The 20,057-nt window shown below is 40.5% G+C and overlaps 1 protein-coding gene across 1 annotated transcript in view; it reads left to right on the top strand.

Annotated features, from left to right (window-relative positions):
* Window positions 1-13,611: 13,611 nt before the first annotated feature.
* The window catches only part of myo1cb (myosin Ic, paralog b), an 82,038-nt gene continuing 75,592 nt past the window's right edge, over window positions 13,612-20,057 (top strand). The window contains exons 1-2 of the mRNA XM_084718176.1: window positions 13,612-13,753; window positions 13,857-14,126. Of these exons, the coding sequence (XP_084574302.1) occupies window positions 14,037-14,126 (90 nt within the window). The 5' untranslated portion in view covers window positions 13,612-13,753; window positions 13,857-14,036. The remainder of the gene's footprint in view (window positions 13,754-13,856; window positions 14,127-20,057) is intronic.

Below are 20,057 nucleotides of genomic sequence, written 5' to 3'. Positions count from 1 at the left end.
GCAAGCCTTTAAATCCTTCACGCTTGTCCTTTCATTTCGAGCAAAAGTAATAATGATAATTTGATTATCAGTTTTGGTTTATCAGTCTAATAGTTTGATTTTCCGTACAATGAGCACTGCATCCTCACAACACCACTTAGTCTTAACGTCATTGGTAGCCCGTTGCCATGTCTTTATTCCCTCACCATAAGATGGAGGTGTGATTATAGTGATTTACAGTCGAGCAGAAAGTGGTAGCAAAATGTCAGAGATGAAGTACAAGTCCATCTCCGTCCTTGTCGAACCTTTTAAAAACCTTCCACCTTCACCTGACGAACGCGACAGAAGCTCTGTAATGTGCTTTAAGTATGTGATGTACTGCAGGCAGGTACACAAGAAAATATGAAGATAATGGAAGTCAAAATGCAGCGAAGACAGCGGAGAGTGTTTCTAACATCTGTTCACAGGCAGAAAATGCAGATTTCTGGTGTGTCCGGCATTTTACACCAAAGATAGAAGATGCACCTGCTGGTCTGCATGTTTACTGCACTGTGACAGAGTTTTCAGGAGTGTTTGTTAGCTTTTTATAGCAGAGTTAACATTTTTGCCATATTTTATTCCTTTTTATTCAATTCAGCAGCCTATATAGAGTCTTCCAGCCTTTATTTAATAAGATTATAACCCGGATTCCCAACAAGGTGTGTAAAAAGTAAATAAAAATAGAATGCAATGATCTGCAAATACTTTCTGACCTGTACTTTTTTGAATACAGTACAAAGACAAGATACTTAATGTTCAAACCCTATAAACTTTATTGTTTTTTGTAAATATACACTCATTCTGAATTTGATGCCTGTAACATGTTCCAAAGAAGTTGGGGAAAAGAGCAACAAAAGACTAGGAAAGTTATGGAAAAAAATCACCAGTTTGGAACATTTGACAGATAAACAGGTTGACTGGTATCAGGTGACAGTGTTAGTGAAGAAAGGTGAATCCTCGAAAGGCTCAGACTTTCACAAGCGAAGATGGGGCAAAGTTCACCTCATTGTGAAAAACTGCAAAAAGTCTCACAGTTTAAGAACAACATTCCTCAGGCAGCAATGCATTAAAAACCCACATAATTGTATTATATTTTCTAAATGGGCTCGGGAACACTTAGGAGAAACGTTGTGGGTGGACACAGTTTTGTCACTGCATCTATGAACGTAAGTTAAGACTAGCAAACACAAAGACATACATCAACAACATCCAGAAATGCTGCAGACTTCTCTGAGGCCGAGCTCATCTGAGGTGGACTGACAGAAAGTGTTTTGTGGTCCAAGAAGTCTGCATTTCAGATTGTGTTTGGAAATCATGGACATTGTTTCCTGCAGGCTAAAGAGAAAAAGGACCGTTTAGATTGTTACCAGCACTAACTTCAAAAGTAAGTGCCCATGATGCTTTCCCATGATGGCATCATGGGTAACTGTCACATTAATGGTGAATGGTACCTGCAGGTTTTGGAGCAACATGTGCTGCCATCCAGACGACGTCTTTTTCAGAGACATCCCTGCTTATTTCAGCAAGACTGCGCCAAGACACATTTTGCACGTGTTAGAATGTAGTAAAAAAGTTCAGGTACTAGACTGACCTGCCTGCAGTCCAGACCTGTCTCCACCTGAAAACATGTGGTGCATTATGAAGCACAAAACACAACAACAGAGACGCCAGACTGTTGAGTCATATATCAAACAAGAATGAAAAGGAATTCAGAACATCAACAATTGGTGTCCTCAGTTCACAGGACTTACTGAGTGTTGTTAAAGTTAAAAGATGATGTAACACAATGGTAAACATGCTCCTGTTGCAACTTATTTTAAACATGTTGCAATGCAAATTTCCAAAAAACAAAGTTTGTCAGTTTCAACATTAAATGTCTTGTCTTTGTATGGTATTGCAAATTAATGCATTTGGTTTGTACTCTTTTTACACAGAGTGCAAACTATTTTTGGAATTGGGGCTTGTACATGTAGATGCACTTTGCCCTCACTACAAGCAGGGTAGGGGTCAGTGATACCTCTGATTAGATTAAATCCTTAGAGTTATTTTGATCATACTCCAAAATAAATGAATAATAGTGACCTTATACATGCTGAGGGGAGAAACTATGATTTGAGACAAAGAGACAGTAAATTTGTTTTAAAAAAAAAAACAACAACAACATAGAAAAACTAAACCACAGTTCTTTTCTCATCCAGTATGAGAGGAGACTGGACTTCACACGCTGATGGTTGTACAGCAGCTCCTCTAGTGCCCTCTGCAGGTCGTATCTGACGCTCACAGCAGGAGGACGTTCCCACAGATCACCTCACACTATTGCTGCTTAATGAGTTGTTTTTATGAGGAGAAGTGAGGGTCAACCTGATGTCTGACTGACATCCAGATGTGGATGACTGGATGTGTTCAGCAGAGGGAGATAAACAGATAAGATGTCATATGACTGATAGAACTCCGTCCATCCTTTAAGTAGTAAATCAGTGTCACCTGGGGGGTTCTAAAGAGAACCCTTATACTGTGTATTCCAAGAGTGTCATGTAGAGCCCACCCAATCCATAGTCTTACAGAGAACCCTTTCAAAAAAGGGTTCTTCAGAAGCAAATGGTTCTGTTTAGGACCTCACCCCTTCAGGAAAAATCGTTTCAGATTTAATTTTATACTTTGTAGTAATTTTACATTTTCTGTGGTGACCCATCACATTAACACTAGAACATATCTCACATATTATTATTGGTACGATTAGTCTTGTGTGATGATCGGAGTTGAGATTTAGGGTTTGGGTCGGCAGCAGAAGATTTTCAGATTTAAAATAACCCTGACTTAAGAGATTTGAAAAATATATGTACCACTGAGTCAGTTGTAACACCTGAACAACGCATGGTTACGCGTTTGTGAAAATTAGCCAGAGAAAAGATTGGACAGTAGCCAAAAGTATTGAATCAAATGTGAAAGAGCTAAAAGTCATGAATAAATGGATGATATTGAATTTTAGCCAAATGTTCATATAGACAGTCCATATAGGCAGCCTAAATGTAATGGTTACGTGGGTAAAACAATGGTTGAAATACATGACTAAAAGTAATGGATACATGATTATAATAGCTAAATGTGGGCTAATGGATAAACAGTTGAATAGTTAGCTAAAAGTATTGAAATGTGATAAAGCTACAAGTAGTGGATAAATGAAATTGTTTGATAAACATAATGAATAATGGCTAACATCTCTGTACTTTTCCCTGGTTAATTCAGTTGCACACTATAGACAGTGTAGTTTCAGGCTTTGTGGATGCATTTCCTTTTCTTTGTGGTGGATTCCATCATATTACACCTAAATCTGCAGAGCCTGGAACTTTGCAGTGATTCGCAAGTTTCCCAGTTGGTGAGCAAAGATGGTGACGGGTTAATCTGCACTTGACCCACGCGTGCAGTTTTACTGACATAAAACACAGTCGTGAGAAGACAGCATTTCCTACTTTCCTCACAGCAAGCTGATGAAAGGCAGATTTTAGAAAAGCCATCTGTGCTGTAGAGGTTTGACTTTTGAAAACTAGAGCCAGTCAAAACCTGGGACATGTTCTCAACATACACTTGTTCTTTGTAGCTAGCTGTGTCTGTAACGTTTGCGGCTTGCCTGTGTAGCTAACGTTAGTGGTTGGTCTGTGTTGCTACCATTAGTGGTTGGTCTGTGTAGCTAATATCAGGGATTGGTCAATGTACCTAACATAAGCAGTTGGTCAGTGCAGCTAACATTAGCAGCTGGTCTCTGTTGCTAACATTAGGAGTTGGTCAGTGTTGCTACCGTCAGCAGTTGTTCTGTATAGCTAACATTAGCAGTTGATTTGTTTTGTTTGTAGCTAATGTCCGGGGTCCCTCAGTGTCTCTAATGTTTGTGGCTTGTCTATGTAGCTAACGTTGGGGGTTTGTCAGTGTAGGTAATGTTTGTGGTTGGTCTGAGTTACTAACATTAGCGGTTGGTCTATGTTGCTAACATAAGAGGTCGATCTGTGTTGCTAACATTGGTAGTTGGTCTGTGTAGCTAATGTTAGTGGTTGGTCTCTATAGCTAACATTAGCGGTTGGTCTATGTTGCTAACATTAGGGGTTGGTCAGTGTAGCTAACATTATAAGCTGGTCTCTGTAACTAGTGTCAGCGTTTCGCCTTACTTGTAAATCTGTCTTTAAATTAGATGTTTAGCTCTTGGATGACAACAGTATTTTCATAGCTGAAGACATAACTATCACTATACTGTGATATTGTTCCTATTTTATGATTTAAAGACCAAGTAATGTTAAAATTTCCACCATTGGAAGCATTTTTGTCATTAGAGGTCATGATAATGACTTGACTGTAATTAGCTGGTTTCACTGAGACCAGAGTGCTGTTGAGAGACTTGGTAAGTGTTGGTAAGTGGTAGTATATCGTTCTTTATTGTAATTCTGTGTGTGTGTGTGTGTGTGTGTGTGTTTGTGTGTGTGTGTGTGTGTGTGTGTGTGTGTGTGTGTGTGTGTGTGTGTGTGTGTGTGTGTGTGTGTCCTAATTACATAATCCTGTTACATATAATTCATTACTCCCTAACTCTGTCTGACAGGGTATATCAGACAAAAAACCCACTGCGTTGGAGATCCTGTTAAAAGACATCTTGTGTGAATTATAAAGCTCTTTTTTTGTCTGGAGTTCTTGAGTATTCATCTATATTTAAAGGAGAGTTTGCTCAGTCAGGTTATGCTGCAGGACTTATTCTCAGTCAGTGAAGCAAAACTAAAAAGCTGCCACACCAACAGACCCTCTTGAGCCTTTCGGGGATTTGTTGACAGTCAGGTTACCATGGTATCTTCTGGTTTCTCCTCCACTGAGCAGCCTGTTGTAACATGAAACCTCAAGAGGGCAGCAAGTTCCAGCTAATCTGAAACACATCAGTCACCCTAAAATCCATTTTTCCACATAGGAGAAGGTGATGGGTGTGATGTTAGGGAACATAAAGTGTAAACATCTTAACTTTCCTTTCATTATATTTGACGACCCTGTCCTCCAGAGGGTGTGTGGAGACAGCGGCCTCCTCTCAACATCTGCAGCCTAATCGGCGTCCTGTAACTTCCTCTGCCTTCCTGTGGAAACTGGAAACTGCTGCCGTGTCGGAGCGAGATTACTGCTCTCAGAGTACGACCCAGGGAACAAACGTCAATGAAATATTATGAACTTCCTCTTCTGCTGCAGAGACAGCTGTTATAAATAGCCAGGGTTATTTTCAGGCAGCACTTGTGAGATTTACTCAGCCCTGGTCTGATCTGGTCTGGGCTGAGGCTCCATGTGGGATCTGGTTACAGGATTGTACCACAAATAAACAGCAGGATGAACCTATGAACTATAGCTCGCTCTGTACGGCCCTGCACCCTTCAAGCGTAAATTTAAGTGCGTATTTCAGTGTATCTGTGCATGACGAGCACATGTTTACATACCCACAATCCACCTCGCTTGCTCTCTAGCAAAACAGGATTGAATCCAGTAGAAGTGTCTGGGAAGAGTGACAGAGAAAGTGATTGATGTTATGCCACTAGTGCTTCAGCGGCATATGTCAACCTGTAGAGTGGTATGTCACTTGTTCAGTGGCATACGCCGGTGTCTATAATGGTATTCCGCTCATTCTACAGTGATATGCTGCTTGTTGAGTGGCATATGGCGGTATGCCCTTTGTTCTATAGTGGTATGCCAGTGGTTCAGTGGCATATGCCGATGTATATGCCACTTAGGTTCCACTGATGTATGTCATTTCCTCATGGCAGGTGCCACTTTGGAAGACTTCTCCACAGAGTTTAGCACTGGAGAAAGGTCCTGGGTGGCTCTAAGCCCAGGATGAACCAACAGTGTTACCGCAAATTTGTATTGAGGGGGAACTTGTTTTGGTGGAACACTTGCATGTTTGGAGGTGGCTCTGACATTTAAATGACCATAAGACTGCAAAAGAAAAGGTAACAGCTGTTAGCTTGTTTATGTTCATACCATTAGCGTCTCAGGGATTAGTTTGCAGTTTTCAGTGTGTGGGTTGCAGCTTAGCAAATGCTCTTGTTTCCCGGGGACTCACTTAGCTCACTTGTTATATACGCTGTACGTGTGTGTGTGTGTGTGTGTGTGTGTGTGTGTGTGTTTGCTTTTTATCACTTTTTATAACTATTTCACAGTCTTTCCATTTAAACTCAGGCATAATAAAAATTAGGATAAGTATGGAATTAATATGGTCTAATTATTGTTATTAGATTATTGTTGTTATCACAGGTGTTCATAGTGTGGGTCAGATAATTCTGTATGGACCTTGAAAATGTGTTTGCGTGTGTGGTGTGTTTTGACAGTGGCAGGTTTTTCCCAGAGTCTCTTGCAGTAGCTGCCTCTCTCATCTCAGTGTGACTCACCTTCAGGGTGGCAAAGCAAAGGAAACACATGGTGACACACAAACACACATACTCTATACACGCAAAGTGAATAGAGGACTCCTTTGTAATGCAGCACTGCCAGGGAAAAAGTGACTATTCACTATTGTAACCCCTGAGATATCTCTCAGAAGCAATCGAAACCAAAGGAAAAGGAAGTGTAATCTCCACAGTCTTAGTCTAACAACAGATTTGATGATCTGGATAGGACAGTAGGAAAACAAGCGATTTAACAACTGTTCTGTGACATTCATTTACAGTAACTGTAACAATCACTTCTGTGTGTGTGTGTGAGTAAGTGTGTGCATGTGTGATCAACAGACCTTCAGCTTGTCCTCAGCTAATCTCAAGTAGTACTGGACCAATGAGACTGATTTTTTGTGCACATTCATGACTGTATGCTGAAGACCTCTGTGATTAACAGTTTTAGTATCTATAGTATGTATAGTGAGAGCCTCCATTTTACCAAAAATAAACTCAATACTTCTTATTAAATTCCTTCAGAGTCTTCACTACATACATTATATGAGTCTGGACAGGTATGGATGTAAACTGTAACTTCACTGGTTGAGCATAGACACCATCTACGGGTTGCATTGGGTTTTATGTCCACCCCAAAGTTGAAGTTGGGGTGCAGCGACTCCCAATCTTGAGGCAAAGCAAGAAAAAATCCAGTTGTAAAATAGCCATAGGCTAATAAATTGGTATTTGACAGGAAAGGAAAATAAAGTCATAGCATGTCCTATACTATTCTTAAGTTTTCATTTTCATGTGGGCTGGTGTGGCGTTTTGTTGCTCTTATGTGTCACCTGCCGAGCACAATTAATTAGTTAATAATCATGAAGTGCCATGAATTCAAACATCTTTGACCATTAATGCACTTAAGATAGTAACTTGTGGTTCTACCATCTAAATTAGACACACAACAGGATATCTGCCACCAGTTTTGTGTGGAAATACTCCAAAATATTTAATGAGGAAGATGCAAACTGTGCGCTGCACTGGAGGGATAAAATCCACTGGACTGAGGTTTGCTGCAACATCTGGAATCTCAGACAAAATTCTAGATGGAAGCCCAAAGATTCAAGAACACTATATTCATAGTTTATCCAAAACACTTCAGGGTGAAGGAGCATATGGTGGATTTACCTTCAGCATTTGGCTGTGGCAAAAAGTGCTCCTCACTGAAGAAAGACACCAAAGTCTCCCAAAGAATCCAACCAAGGCCTAACACCAAGGGACTGAGAGCTTTTTTATCGCTTTGCTTTTCAACTTTGAGTTATCATTAACTTTATTAAGCCGGCTATGTTGAACATTGAGGTGCGCACAGTGCGACCCCTCTGCTGTGCTCAGCAGCAGCCTATGAACGCGAATAGAATGTGGAATCTGTTTCAGCTCAATATCATGATGTTTAAAACACCAAGTGACTTGATTTAACAAATTCTGTTCGTGTCACCAGACAGAGATAGTGACAGATCACAGGCTGGACGTTGAAATGACATTCTTCTGCCTCAATAACAATTATCAGTACCACCAGATGAAACACTAAAGTGATCAGGTTTGGAGCCCTCAAACATCGGGACAGTGTGCCTCTGATCCCAGGATGGAAAATGTGTCATTTTCGAGAAAATATTAATCCCTAACTCTCACCACATCACACCTTAACGTTGTATAAGCCAACATCTTTTGCTCTTCCAGTGTTCAGCTCACGTTGGCACCCATGACTGTGAGGCAGTAATTCTATTTTTTGACTGCTCTGTTTCATAAGACCATTGACAGCTGACTTCTCACTCTTCTTGACCAGCTGCTAAGGGCCGCAAGTGATCAACAACTGCTTTGGTATGAAATCTTCCTTCAGCTCGGGACAATGTATGGAGGGGTCGTGTCAGTGTTGACGGAATTTTCCACATCTCAGCTGGTTGCACCTGGCAGCTGTGGTGGCATTGCAGTAGGTGCTTCATCATCTGTCGCCTGGTGAAGATCTGCACTCTACTGCGTGCGCTCTTCTAGTTAAGATTGTTTTTGGCATCATGTAGGTAGTGTTCATCTCTGTATCCAAACAAACCACCAAAGACATTAATACCTGCAACTTTTTTGCAACCAAAGAAACTACAAGAATTTGTGTCTTCAGTTATGGTTCACAAACTCTCAAAATGGACTTCTGGTCAATCCTGCAAAAATACTCTCCTCATATTACCTCGCTAGAAATGATGTGTGTTTGTGGTCATTGTGTTCTTTCATTTCACTTTCAGTCTACATTAAGCAACAATAGTGTTTATCCTGGATGACAAACATTTCAAAACTATGTGTTCTTACTTCAGAATAGAACTGGGCAGAGCTGCTGAAAGGCGTGTGTGTGTGTGTGTGTGTGTGTGTGTGTGTGTGTGTGTGTGTGTGTGTGTGTGTGTGTGTGTGTGTTTGTGTGTGTGTGTGTGTGTCAAGGCCACAGGTTTCCTGTTGATGCCAGTCTGTCAGAAATGCCTCCAGCCAGGTCAGAGGTCAAAGGATGTGTGTCACTGTCACTTCCCCTCTCTGTGATGCCCCTTCACACATATCTGGTTCCTCATTCACACTGAAAGACAGATATTCATTCATAGAAGAGGCAAGTTCATGGCATGTATCTGTTTCTAAGCATTTAATATTTATTCCAGTCAAGATATGGTTCAATGAAAAATATTTTCTTGAATATGAGCTGCACAAGAAAGCAGCATTGACATAATTATGTAACATAACACATTGTAAATTGAGAATATTAATAAAAAACACAAACTAAAACATTTAATAATTTACCATTAAATTCCTCATTATAATATATCTCTGGCAGTAAAATTTAATAGTCTGATAAGCCAGACTGGATACCTTTATTTTCTTTAAAATTAATAAGACTTTTTGTTTTATTTGATTAATTTGAGGGACGGGTATGATGTTCAGCAAAGATCTCCAGTCACAGGTCGTATTTTTTACAATTGAACTTAAGGTAAAACTATAAATGTATAATTACAGCCGCTTCACAGAGCATAGCACCTCACTTCAACACATGTAACCTTAAAATTATAATTGTTAAGATTTTCATGAAATCAAACCTGATTTTATATACTATTTATGACTGGCTTTTACAGTGTGTTTACATTCTGTAATTACCACTATTTAGTAGTTCACCCATTGTGGCGCAGTCCGCGATTTCCCGTGCTGGATTCAAATTGAGCACCGCAAACGAAGGATTGTTTTGACACAATTCATGTTATCTAGTCGTATTGTTTCAGCCTCAGTGTTCACATGCTCAGCGGTAAAAACCGCTCTGTACTGGCTGTGCCATTGTTGTCCTATAGGTTACATAGCTGCACCCAACTGGGCGGCACCACCGCTCTTACCATGGTGCACTGCTTGAAATCACCACTGAGTGCTGCGTTCACAGTTCAAATGATTTTAACTTTGATCTCGGTTGCTGCTGCTGAAGTGCAACCAGTGAGATATGAGCTGTATGTGATGACGTTGACAGAAGAAACCTTTACAACCAGGGGAGGGAGAGAATGATGGAGGAAAAGTGTTTCAGAGTTCCCCGAACTCTATCACACATCATACATCACAGTCTCATTCTCACCAGTAAACGTTATGTATGGTGAAATGTCAATAGTCAGATAGGGCTAAACTGGTAAGGTATTGTTAATGCAAGCAGAACGTTCCTGCTGCTGCTTGACGTTAAAAAAAACATACAACTGGAAAAAGCTTGTGAAGTAGCCATGTGAAAAAAATGTATTTGACACCGACTTTGGCATTAACCACTATCATTCATCCAAAATGTCTTCAAAAAAGTCTTTTTTCTTTTTTTATATCAGATATTTTTCATTTGGATATGGGAGTAAAGGAAAAGTTAGGAGCAGCAACAGTGAGCTGTTAAATGAAAAGCTTCAGGCGACAGGCTGAACACCTCGAAAGGTAAACTGCTGGTACAGCGTCCTGCTGTTGTGTGGAAAACTGCTCAAACTCTGTGGAGCATGTCTGTGGTTGATTATTGACAGACCTCTTTATTATAACAGTGTCAGTTTGTTTGGCTGCACTGTAAACAGAGACATCAGCTGCCATTCTGTTGCATTTTTGACAAAGTAGCTGCTAAACAAGTGTTTTCTGTTATTTAAACTGCACCTGCTGTTATGACAGTATCCACGAGTGTTGTCAAATCAAGCAGGACTGAAATCTTAAGGATTATAACTTTAGGTGAGGAACTTAAGCTGTTGTCAGTCAGTTTTATCAAAGTGCTACCGACCTAAAGCACAGACATGGAATGGCTCAATATTTAAAATGCCAATCAAAGAGCCCACAGCAGAGGAACAAGGCAGACCTGAGTTGACAGCAATGCAGATGTAAAGTATGCTGACATAGCAACTGAAAACTAAAAACATGATAACTGATGGCACCACACGCACAACCTCGCACATTTTTACCACTCCTGCCCTCAACTTTTTAGGCCCCATTAAATCTAAGATGTGTCTACTACATGTTAAGAAGAAAGCAAGCAACTGGTTGATTGGTTGATATGCATATTTTTTATAGGTCAGAAGAGGTAAAACTATTCAGTAAAACCCTTTTCACTATCCTGGTAATCATCTGGCAATAACACTGAGCGGTCCTAACCCCAAGGTTGGAAGCCCCTCCACCGTCTTTTCTTTATCCTCCTTATTACGTGGTTAGGCCGCATTTGACCTCAGAAATTATGATGAAATGCTCAAAACAGACAAATTGCATAATGTGCACAAAGAGTTGGATGTGTTCCACAGTGGTGACAGTGAGCAAACAGGAATGCAGGGATGTGTCTGGAGTCATCAGACGGGTCAGGAAGGTCATCCAAATGATGGATGTTTACCTACCAGAGAGAATCTGTTTATATTTCCCTGCCACTAAAACAGAAATGTACAGCCTGACTGTGGTATTTTACCCAATTCACCCTGGAAACCACCCTTCTATCCATATGGTGTGTTTGTTTTAAATTGTGTGTGTATATGTTGAGTGTCGAGGTCCTGGTTAGTCAGGTCCTTGGGGACAGGAAGTGCACTGCTATGAGAGCACGAGTCCCCTATTTGTTTTTAGAAAGTGTGTGCATACGCGTGCCTCTTGCTTGTATATCCTGAGGGAAGCGCAAACGGGTTCCGTCATGCATACACACTAACACACACATACGTCATACACACACTTAATCTACTGGGTGGGTACTGGGAATGTCTGTGGCAGGATGCTGGGTCTAGGAGGAAACCCTGTTCAGAGAAGCCCTGTGTGTGCATTTGTGCATGTGTGTGTGTGTTATGTTAAAAAGTTGGACAAAGGTGCCATCAATTATCTAATAGACACTGAGGGGAAACAACAAGATGAAACAGACCAGTGATTCCCCACCAGTGGGTCTCCTACCTCGCAGGGTACTTCAGCAATTACCTGGGGGTCACCTATGTGGAAAGACTGTGGAGCAGCTAAATAAATCTGAAAAAACAGAAATTCCAGTTTAATAAATAGATATCCATATATTGTGAGGAGCATATTGCAAGGCGACATGACTGTTTATATAACCCCCTTGCATTTTTTAAATCTATTTTACTTTATGTCAGTGTCCTCTACAAGATCTTGTATGGTCCTTAATATATGTTCAATAAAGAAAAATAGCTAGTGTTAAGCTAGGTAAAAAAAAAAAAATGAAATAGTTGATATGTTTAGCAAAAAATAATGGATAAATGAGTGAAATGCTTTGCTGAAAGTAAGCATGTTAATCAGTTATAGTTGAAGTAGAGTAGCTAGCTTAAAGTACATGGCTAATTAGTGAAAAGGCTAAAGGTTTTGCAAAATGCAATAGCTGAAATGTGCCACTCAAAGTAGTACAAATGTAAACTCGACCTAAACATCAACAGTTAAATTGAATGAAAAACATATTGTAATAATATCCATCTTTGGAGAAATAACTCTGCTAAACTATAAAAGTGCACTCAGTAGAGTGCAGCAACAGATGGTGAAGCACCTACTGCAATACCACCCCAACCGCCAGAGGCAACCAGTTGAGATTTGCAAAGTTCCACCATTAACATGACCTCCACATGTGTTGTGTGTAACTGAAAGAAGATTTCAAACCGAAGGAGCTGTTGATCACTTGTGACCCCTAGTGGTCAGTAAAGAAGAGTGAGAAGTCTGCTATCAATTGTTGTGTAAACCAGAGCATTCAAGAGACTAAACTTACAGAAGAATACAGAGGACTGATAGAGACCTGAACATTATGATGTCACAGGGAGGTTGACCTTTGAGTATTTGGATATAAAATGTCATCACCTTAATTAGCGTATGAGATCTTGTGTGTTTAGCAAGGTCACTGTGACCTTGTCTTTTGACCTTTGACCACCAAAATTTAATCAGTGTATCCTTGAGTCCAAGTAGATATTTGTGCCAAGTTTGAAGAAATTCCTTCATGGCGTCCTTGAAATATCACATACACAAGAATGGGATGATTTGAAAATTCTAGCCACAGCTGTTGCAGTCGTGGAACCATCAAAAAAGGTTTTTCAAGGTTTTTCAGAAATTTTGAATCACAGAGGTTCTCATCATACAGTCATTACTATGCACAAAAAATTAGGCTGATCAGATGGAGATTAGTTGCAGACGAGCTTTAGGTCTGTTGACCACCTACGCACACACACACACACACACACACACACACACACACACACACACACACAGAAGTGATTGCATGATGCCCTGGCAGGGATAATAATAACATCCAGTTGAACAGCAGTTCAAATGTACACACTGGAACGCGTTGGTTGGTGTCAGTGAAGGCATTTGAGTTCATCAGACTAAAAAGGTTGAGAACACTTTACTAGACAACTCCCTAATGCTCAGGGATTTAAAAAAAGAACATTAATTCATCACGTAAGACTTAACATCCAGCATTTTCATTCAAGAGACAAATGTGTTTACCACTCCCTATGAGTACACACACTTTTATCTTCCCATGCACACACACAAACACACACACACACACACACACACACACACACACACACACACACACACACACACGCATACACTGAAGTAAGACAAAAGACACGTATCCTCTGCATGTGACATTCATCTCAGGACAGGCTGAGTTCCATATCCTCCCCATGATCCCTCAACTGGAGAGGCAACATCCTCTGGCAGCAGTGAGGGGAAGCTGGCCTCACTGTGACTCTCCGCTCCACAACAGGTAACACCCCAACTCCAATCTCTGCGCCAATGCTGGAAATCTCCCAAAACTGCTTTCCGTTTTTGGATCTTCGTATCAGGAAGTAGGATTTCTCTGTCAGGTAAGAGCTTCCACTTTAGATATGCATGTAGGAGAGAGTTTTAAAATCTACGTGCACATATTTCTGATCACAAGAAAGCTATCTGACAGTTTTTGCTTTTCAGGAATCCTCTAGGAGCATTCTTTTCTGCCTGACCGAAGGACTTGTTGACCGACCCGAGGGGAGAGTTGCACTATTTTTCCTCTGACGCTCCGGTCAAAGTGTGAGAGGAACGGACAGCACCAAACACAGCGGACTCACTTTAAGTAAAGAAACGGGAAAAAACAAAAGAGAAAAGGGAATTATGATGGAACTGAGGATCCAGCTGATCCCGACAGGGGAAATCATCCTGCCCCCGGGGAAGAATGGAGAAAACTACTGCCACACCTGCAAGGTCAGTTCACACACACTGTGGCCGGGGTCTGAGGCCAGATCTGGAGTCATGTTTTTCCACTCATCCTTCATTCCGATGGGTTTTGTGCAGCTCAGTGGGTAGAAATTGATGCTGACACAGCTGAGGTTATAGGGTTCATCTCCCACAGGGATGAGGTTGAGAAACATTTACATATTTTAAGAACTGTAATTTTCTTCACAGTATACTGTCTGTCATGTAAATTGCATTAATAAATCAGACCAGCTGTGGTTAGTAAATAAGTTTAAATCATGTTGGCCTCTGAGCAGTGCTCTCAGAATTATAACAAGTATTACTCATAGTTAATTATACATGTAAAAGTGGGTGTCTCTGTGGACTTCTACCAATACAGAATGTGATAAAAAAAAAACAAAAAAAAAAAAAAAACACTTTATTTGCATATATAGGATTGGATTTATGCATTTAGCAACTATGGAGCTAGATTTTTCCAACAGAAGTTGGTGGAGACCAAAAAATATCTAAAAAGAGAGTGAAAAATACTGAACTAACATTAGTCAGGTGGCCAGAAATGCAATGTCAAATTAGTGCTAACGTTGCTGCTTGATGTGTAAATAAGCAAGTGTTTGCTAACAAGGTGGCCAAACCACTGGAAAGGCAATAGAGCATCAATATTGTGTTCACAGCTTGTTTCTGCTGCCCCCAAGTGGACTGAAAAATCAGAAATTGCAGTTTTTTTGAGCTGTTAACTAAATTATATTACTTTGCTGTGATGAAATGCATCAGCGTTGCTGTTAATATTGAAATTTCTAAATAAACGGATAAAAATCAGCATTTCGTGGGTTGAAAATGCCTCAAAACACCATCTGCTGTTTTAAGTAATTCTGAGGCCAATGCTGAGATAGAGCTGTTTGGGGTGCCTCTAGGTCATTAGATTTATACTGGATATACAAAAAAAAAGAAGGTTAAGACCATCTAATCAGAGTTGGGAGAGCGTTTTTGGCGCTTTTGAGGGCTGTAGAAGCTGGGCTGTATTCGCTCCCTTGATGATGAGAAACAGCAGGTCCTGACACTCACAGACACAAGCACACACACCAGAGAGAGCAGCCTCTCTGAGCCACTCGCCTCAGCTCAGCTAGCTACAACACAGGTGCAATACAGGAACTTTTCAAAAAGGGCCACAAATATATCCGTATAGAGCACATGTGTCAAAATCAAGGTCCGCAGGCCAAATCCAGCCTGGCACCTCATCATCTGTGAGAATTTGCAAATAAATATACAATTCTACGCTGCAGGGCCTACAGTGTTATGTGGTTAGAGGGGATTACTGCTTGATTCCACATAGCATGGCTCTGCTCCGCCTCAAATATGTGCTGAGTCTATTCTTGATGAACGCTGCGTCAAGCTGCATATAGCAGATCAAGCAGACAGAAAGTCAGGCAGAGAAACATTGTAGAGAATCTGATCAATTTTTAAAATGAAACACCCCACAATCATAAAAACAGACAGAAAAGGAACTATTTAAATACATAGCTGTAGTAGAAACAAAAAAACGAGCAAAAAGGACCAAATCAACAAAATCTGAGCAAGTGAATATAATCGAGCTGTCAAAACACTGTGGTGGGGCACGGAGCTGTGTGTGATCAAAACTGTGGCACTGATGTGACGTGGTCATTGAAATCAACAGGTTAGTGGAGTGATGCAAGGCAGCAAAGTGAGAGGCAAAAAGTTTTGCACTGTGTGTTTCAAATTGCCTGCTGCAGCTTTAAGAGGACAAAGCATGCTGAGAGAAACGTAGTGCACAAAAAGATCATTTTCAGTCAGTTTTACACATAATGCTCTACTTACTCCATATAAGGAGTTTCACTCAGACAGTGGAAGCAGCTGTATAATGTCCTCTGTGGTTTTGGGGGAGTTTTATGAAGTATGAGAAAATGACCCTGTCATCAGGGTTATCTCGGGTTGGGTTTGGAGAAAACAAAGTTACAACAGAAAGCTTGTATTAAATACTCAGGGAGCTCATTTATCAGGCAGGTAAGGTTGCATTGTGGGAAATATGCATAGTAGCCTGACCCAGAGGAATAAACGTAATCTCAGCCCCTGCTGCCTTGATTTTGACCATTCTTCTTTAAAAAATCTTACTCTTGTGAGTCTCTCAACTTTATAGAAGTGTGATACTTCAGAGTTAGGATTATTCTTTGATCATGGACAAACAGGATCACTGTGTTTCTGCAGTTTTGCCTGAGATGTTTCCCTGCAGGTGTTAAAAGAGACATCCACTGCACTCACACATGTTGACATGTGTTACATTCTTGATGTTGTCTTATGTGGGAGGGTTGTAATAAAGACGTGATGTTTAACATTTCTATGTATAGTATCTGAGGAATGAAGGGAGTGGGCTTTTTAAAATCAATCTTCGTGCGGTATAAGGCACCATTTGGTACAGTAAAGCATGCGTGGGCTGACGCAGGATTACGATGTAAAGTAAGAGGAATGTGGTTTGGTTAATGCAGCCTGCTGTGTGCTGGTCAGTGATGATTGGGGAGGTGTGGAATGCACTGTAGCCTGGACGGGAGGAAACGACAAAGACATTCCAGTACACAGCTTCTTTTTTTCCCCTTCCCACATTCCTCCAAGGTCAAATCACCCTGCCTCTCTGGATGTGTGTGAAAGGTGTGTGTGTCAGGGTTATCAATTGTTTATTAGGCTATGACCAACACTGTAAAAAAATATACATACATATAGGAATTAAGTGGAATCAACTAATCTTTTCTCATTTGCTATTGAAGATTTATTCATTCAAGTTAAATAAACTTAACATTCCTAGCATTTATTTTCAGAACAATACAGAACTTATTGATATAAGTTCTTAGAACTTGAAGTCTTTTGAGTTGGACTGATGAGTTGAATGAACGTACCATACAGTGTTCAATCAACTCATTGAATTAAGTTTCTAAAGAAGCATGATCAGCAAATTAGCAGACTTCCAAGCTTTGTGCGCATGAAAACTCTCCCGAGACTCCATTTTTTAGAGTCTGAAGAAAACATATATGATGAATACTCACTTCACAGTAATGAAAAACCTGTGACAGATGATGAAGGTTAGTATTAACTGTTCTTTGTATGAAATGAAGAGCTGTTTTTTCAACTGAGAACATGTAAAAGGAAATCAAATTTGTAATGTTTGTCAGTGTGACTGAGAGTTCTATCTATCTATCTATCTATCTATCTATCTATCTATCTATCTATCTATCTATCTATCCAACCCAATGACATAGGGTTCATGGGGCCACTTTAGTATTCCTCTCCCCAAATTATAGATATCATGAATTTTAATTTTACAATTTAAAGTCAGGTTAAGTCCCGTTGAGCTAAATAAAGACAGAAAAATACTGGCGACTTAATTGGCTCCAAAACAAATGAAAAGATTAAGTATGTGGCTAAGTTTTGGCAGTGGTTCCTGGTTTGGGTCCAAAGAAGAAGAAGAAGTGGGGAGGGTGCAGGGTCAGGGGGGTGGAGGTGAGGGGGGGGGGGGGGGGGGTCAGTGTCATGACCGGCCTCTCCACCCAGTACAGTCTGTCTAACATTGCCTTGTCAACAGGATACAACCTGTGTGTGTGTGTGTGTGTGTGTGTGTGTGTGTGTGTGTGTGTGTGTGACAGTGTGTGTCAGCGAGAATGGTTGTGGGTTGTTCGAGTCTGAATCGATCACTCCCCCCTCTGGCAGTGCAGCCATATTACAGTCCAGCTCTGGCATTGACAGCCAGCTGACCGGCTGGTTGAGGTCACCTTCACATGGGCACAGCACGTAATAACACGGAGGCTGTCGTCGAGTATTTTCTTTCTTTTTTGACATGACATACACAGTGCACTGACCTCCCAAACTTTGTTATGTGAGGGACCCACAGACAGCTGCACACTACCAGGAGCTGTAGGTCATGAGCTCAGTTTTTTAGCTTAACAAAAGGTTTCTATTCTACAATGAACCATTTACATATTTGATAGGCTGCTTTTGTTATTTTTAGACTCATCATTTTTTAAACCTGACCTCTTTTAATCCAACAAAAACAAAAATGAATAAATAATTCAGTCAACCTTCATGTTAGGAAATAAAATGTACAGAAAACATAACTGAATAAACAAACTAGGAAATTTTAAAAAAATTTATAACCTCACTATTTAAAGGGCTAATTCACCTGAAAATCAAAACCACATATGTTTTCCTTTTATCCATAGTGCTACTTCTAGACTTCTAAATATTTTGGTGTGAGTTGCAAAGTTTTGAAGATATCTTTTCTCTGAGATATATTGGAACTAGATGACACTCGGCTTGTAGTTCTCAAAATAAACATTCATTCATGGCACCCGTCTTGGCTGATCTTTAAAGGTAGAATATGCAGAATTTGCTGTTTGTAAACACATCACCACAAACACACCTCCTCCCCAACTCAACAAGTGAGAGAGAGAACGAGAAATCAGCAGCATCAGCTGAGAGAGCTAACGAGTTTGTGAAGTAAGAGAGCTGCATTAGAGAGAACAAAGCATTTAATCAGAGAAATAAAATGTTAATTTCTGGTTGTTTCACAGTGACTACGTTCTAACGCACAAATAAATATGCCCACACCTCTGCATGGTCTCACATAGCCAGACCCATGTCCACAACGCTCAGAGCTGGAGAAAGGTCTGGCTCCACACACGATCATTCTGCTATCCCTCTGGCTTGTCTCTATTTCCCTAAACCAATCACAGTCATCTTGGGTGGTGCTAAGCCCAGGATGCAGTGACGGTGCCGCTGTAAAATAGTTGGCGGGAACTTGTTTTGGTGGAACATTTGTGTGATGGGAGGCGAGCCCGGGCATTAAACACAGAACTACAGACTACATCACTGCATAAGAAAAGGTAACAGCTGTTAGCTTATTTTATGTTCACGCTAATTTGCCATTTTCAGTGTGTAGATTGCAGCTCTGTTGTTGTTGTTGCTTCTCAGAGACTTTGAAAAGGCAGATAGCAGATGCTGAGATGCCAACTGAAACATGTCGTCCAATGGCAGGCTTATACCCACTGATTGACAGGTGTAGTTTGGGAGAAAGAAGAAAGTTCCTACATGAAACTGCTCACAACTAGGTTTATGGAAAAGCTTGAGTAACCGAGTCATGCTACTACCATTATATTTGAGAGAGGGGATACATCTCCATATCTGCAAAACTTGGCAACTCAGCCCAAAACAATGCAGATGGCCAACCAACACTGAAGGTAAGAAAAATAGTATTTTGACTTTGCAGTGAGCTGTCCTTTTAATTTCAGCCACAATGCTGCATACTGCAGTAGATCCCAGAGGTTCAGCTGGGGGTTGAGTGTTGCTAAAAATATCCTTTATCATATAACCTCTCTTGAGTTCAGTCATTGTGAATTCTAGGGAGTGAAATAATGGTGAAAGTGTTTCTTAGGTCAGGAGAGGGGACATCTTAAAAATACTCTAAGGACTTCCTGGAGGTGTCCAGACTCCACTACTGCTTTAGAGATTTCTTTAAGAAAATATAAGCTAATGTTAAGTCACTATGATAAACATTTATCAGCACATTTGTCTTGCCCTCATATTAGGGGAGACCTGGGTTGGTGGGCACACTTTTCATTTTGTTGTATTTCTCTAGCATAATTTATATTAGCATAATCTAACCAGTGGCAAAGGAAAGATGAAGGTCTGAGAAAAGACAAAATGTTTTAGAAAATTAGGTGATATGTGATTGAAGTCATGTTGTCCACATGTGCCAACCAGCCCCATCACAGCATTATGCCAGAGAAATAAGGCAGAGTGAAGTGTGCCAACCAACCCCAGTCTCACCTCTAACATGTCTTACCATATGCTAGAAAACCCCAGATTGAGTGGATCAACCAACCCCCCTCATAGCTGACCCAAATTTGAGATGAAATTATGTTAGCCAGCTACCATCACTCA

Source organism: Lutjanus erythropterus, chromosome 4, assembly GCF_056507025.1.
Source record: "Lutjanus erythropterus isolate fLutEry1 chromosome 4, fLutEry1.hap2, whole genome shotgun sequence".
NCBI lineage: Eukaryota > Metazoa > Chordata > Actinopteri > Lutjaniformes > Lutjanidae > Lutjanus > Lutjanus erythropterus.
The sequence above is the reverse complement of the archived record's forward strand: the minus strand, read 5'-3'. Positions and strand labels throughout refer to the sequence as shown.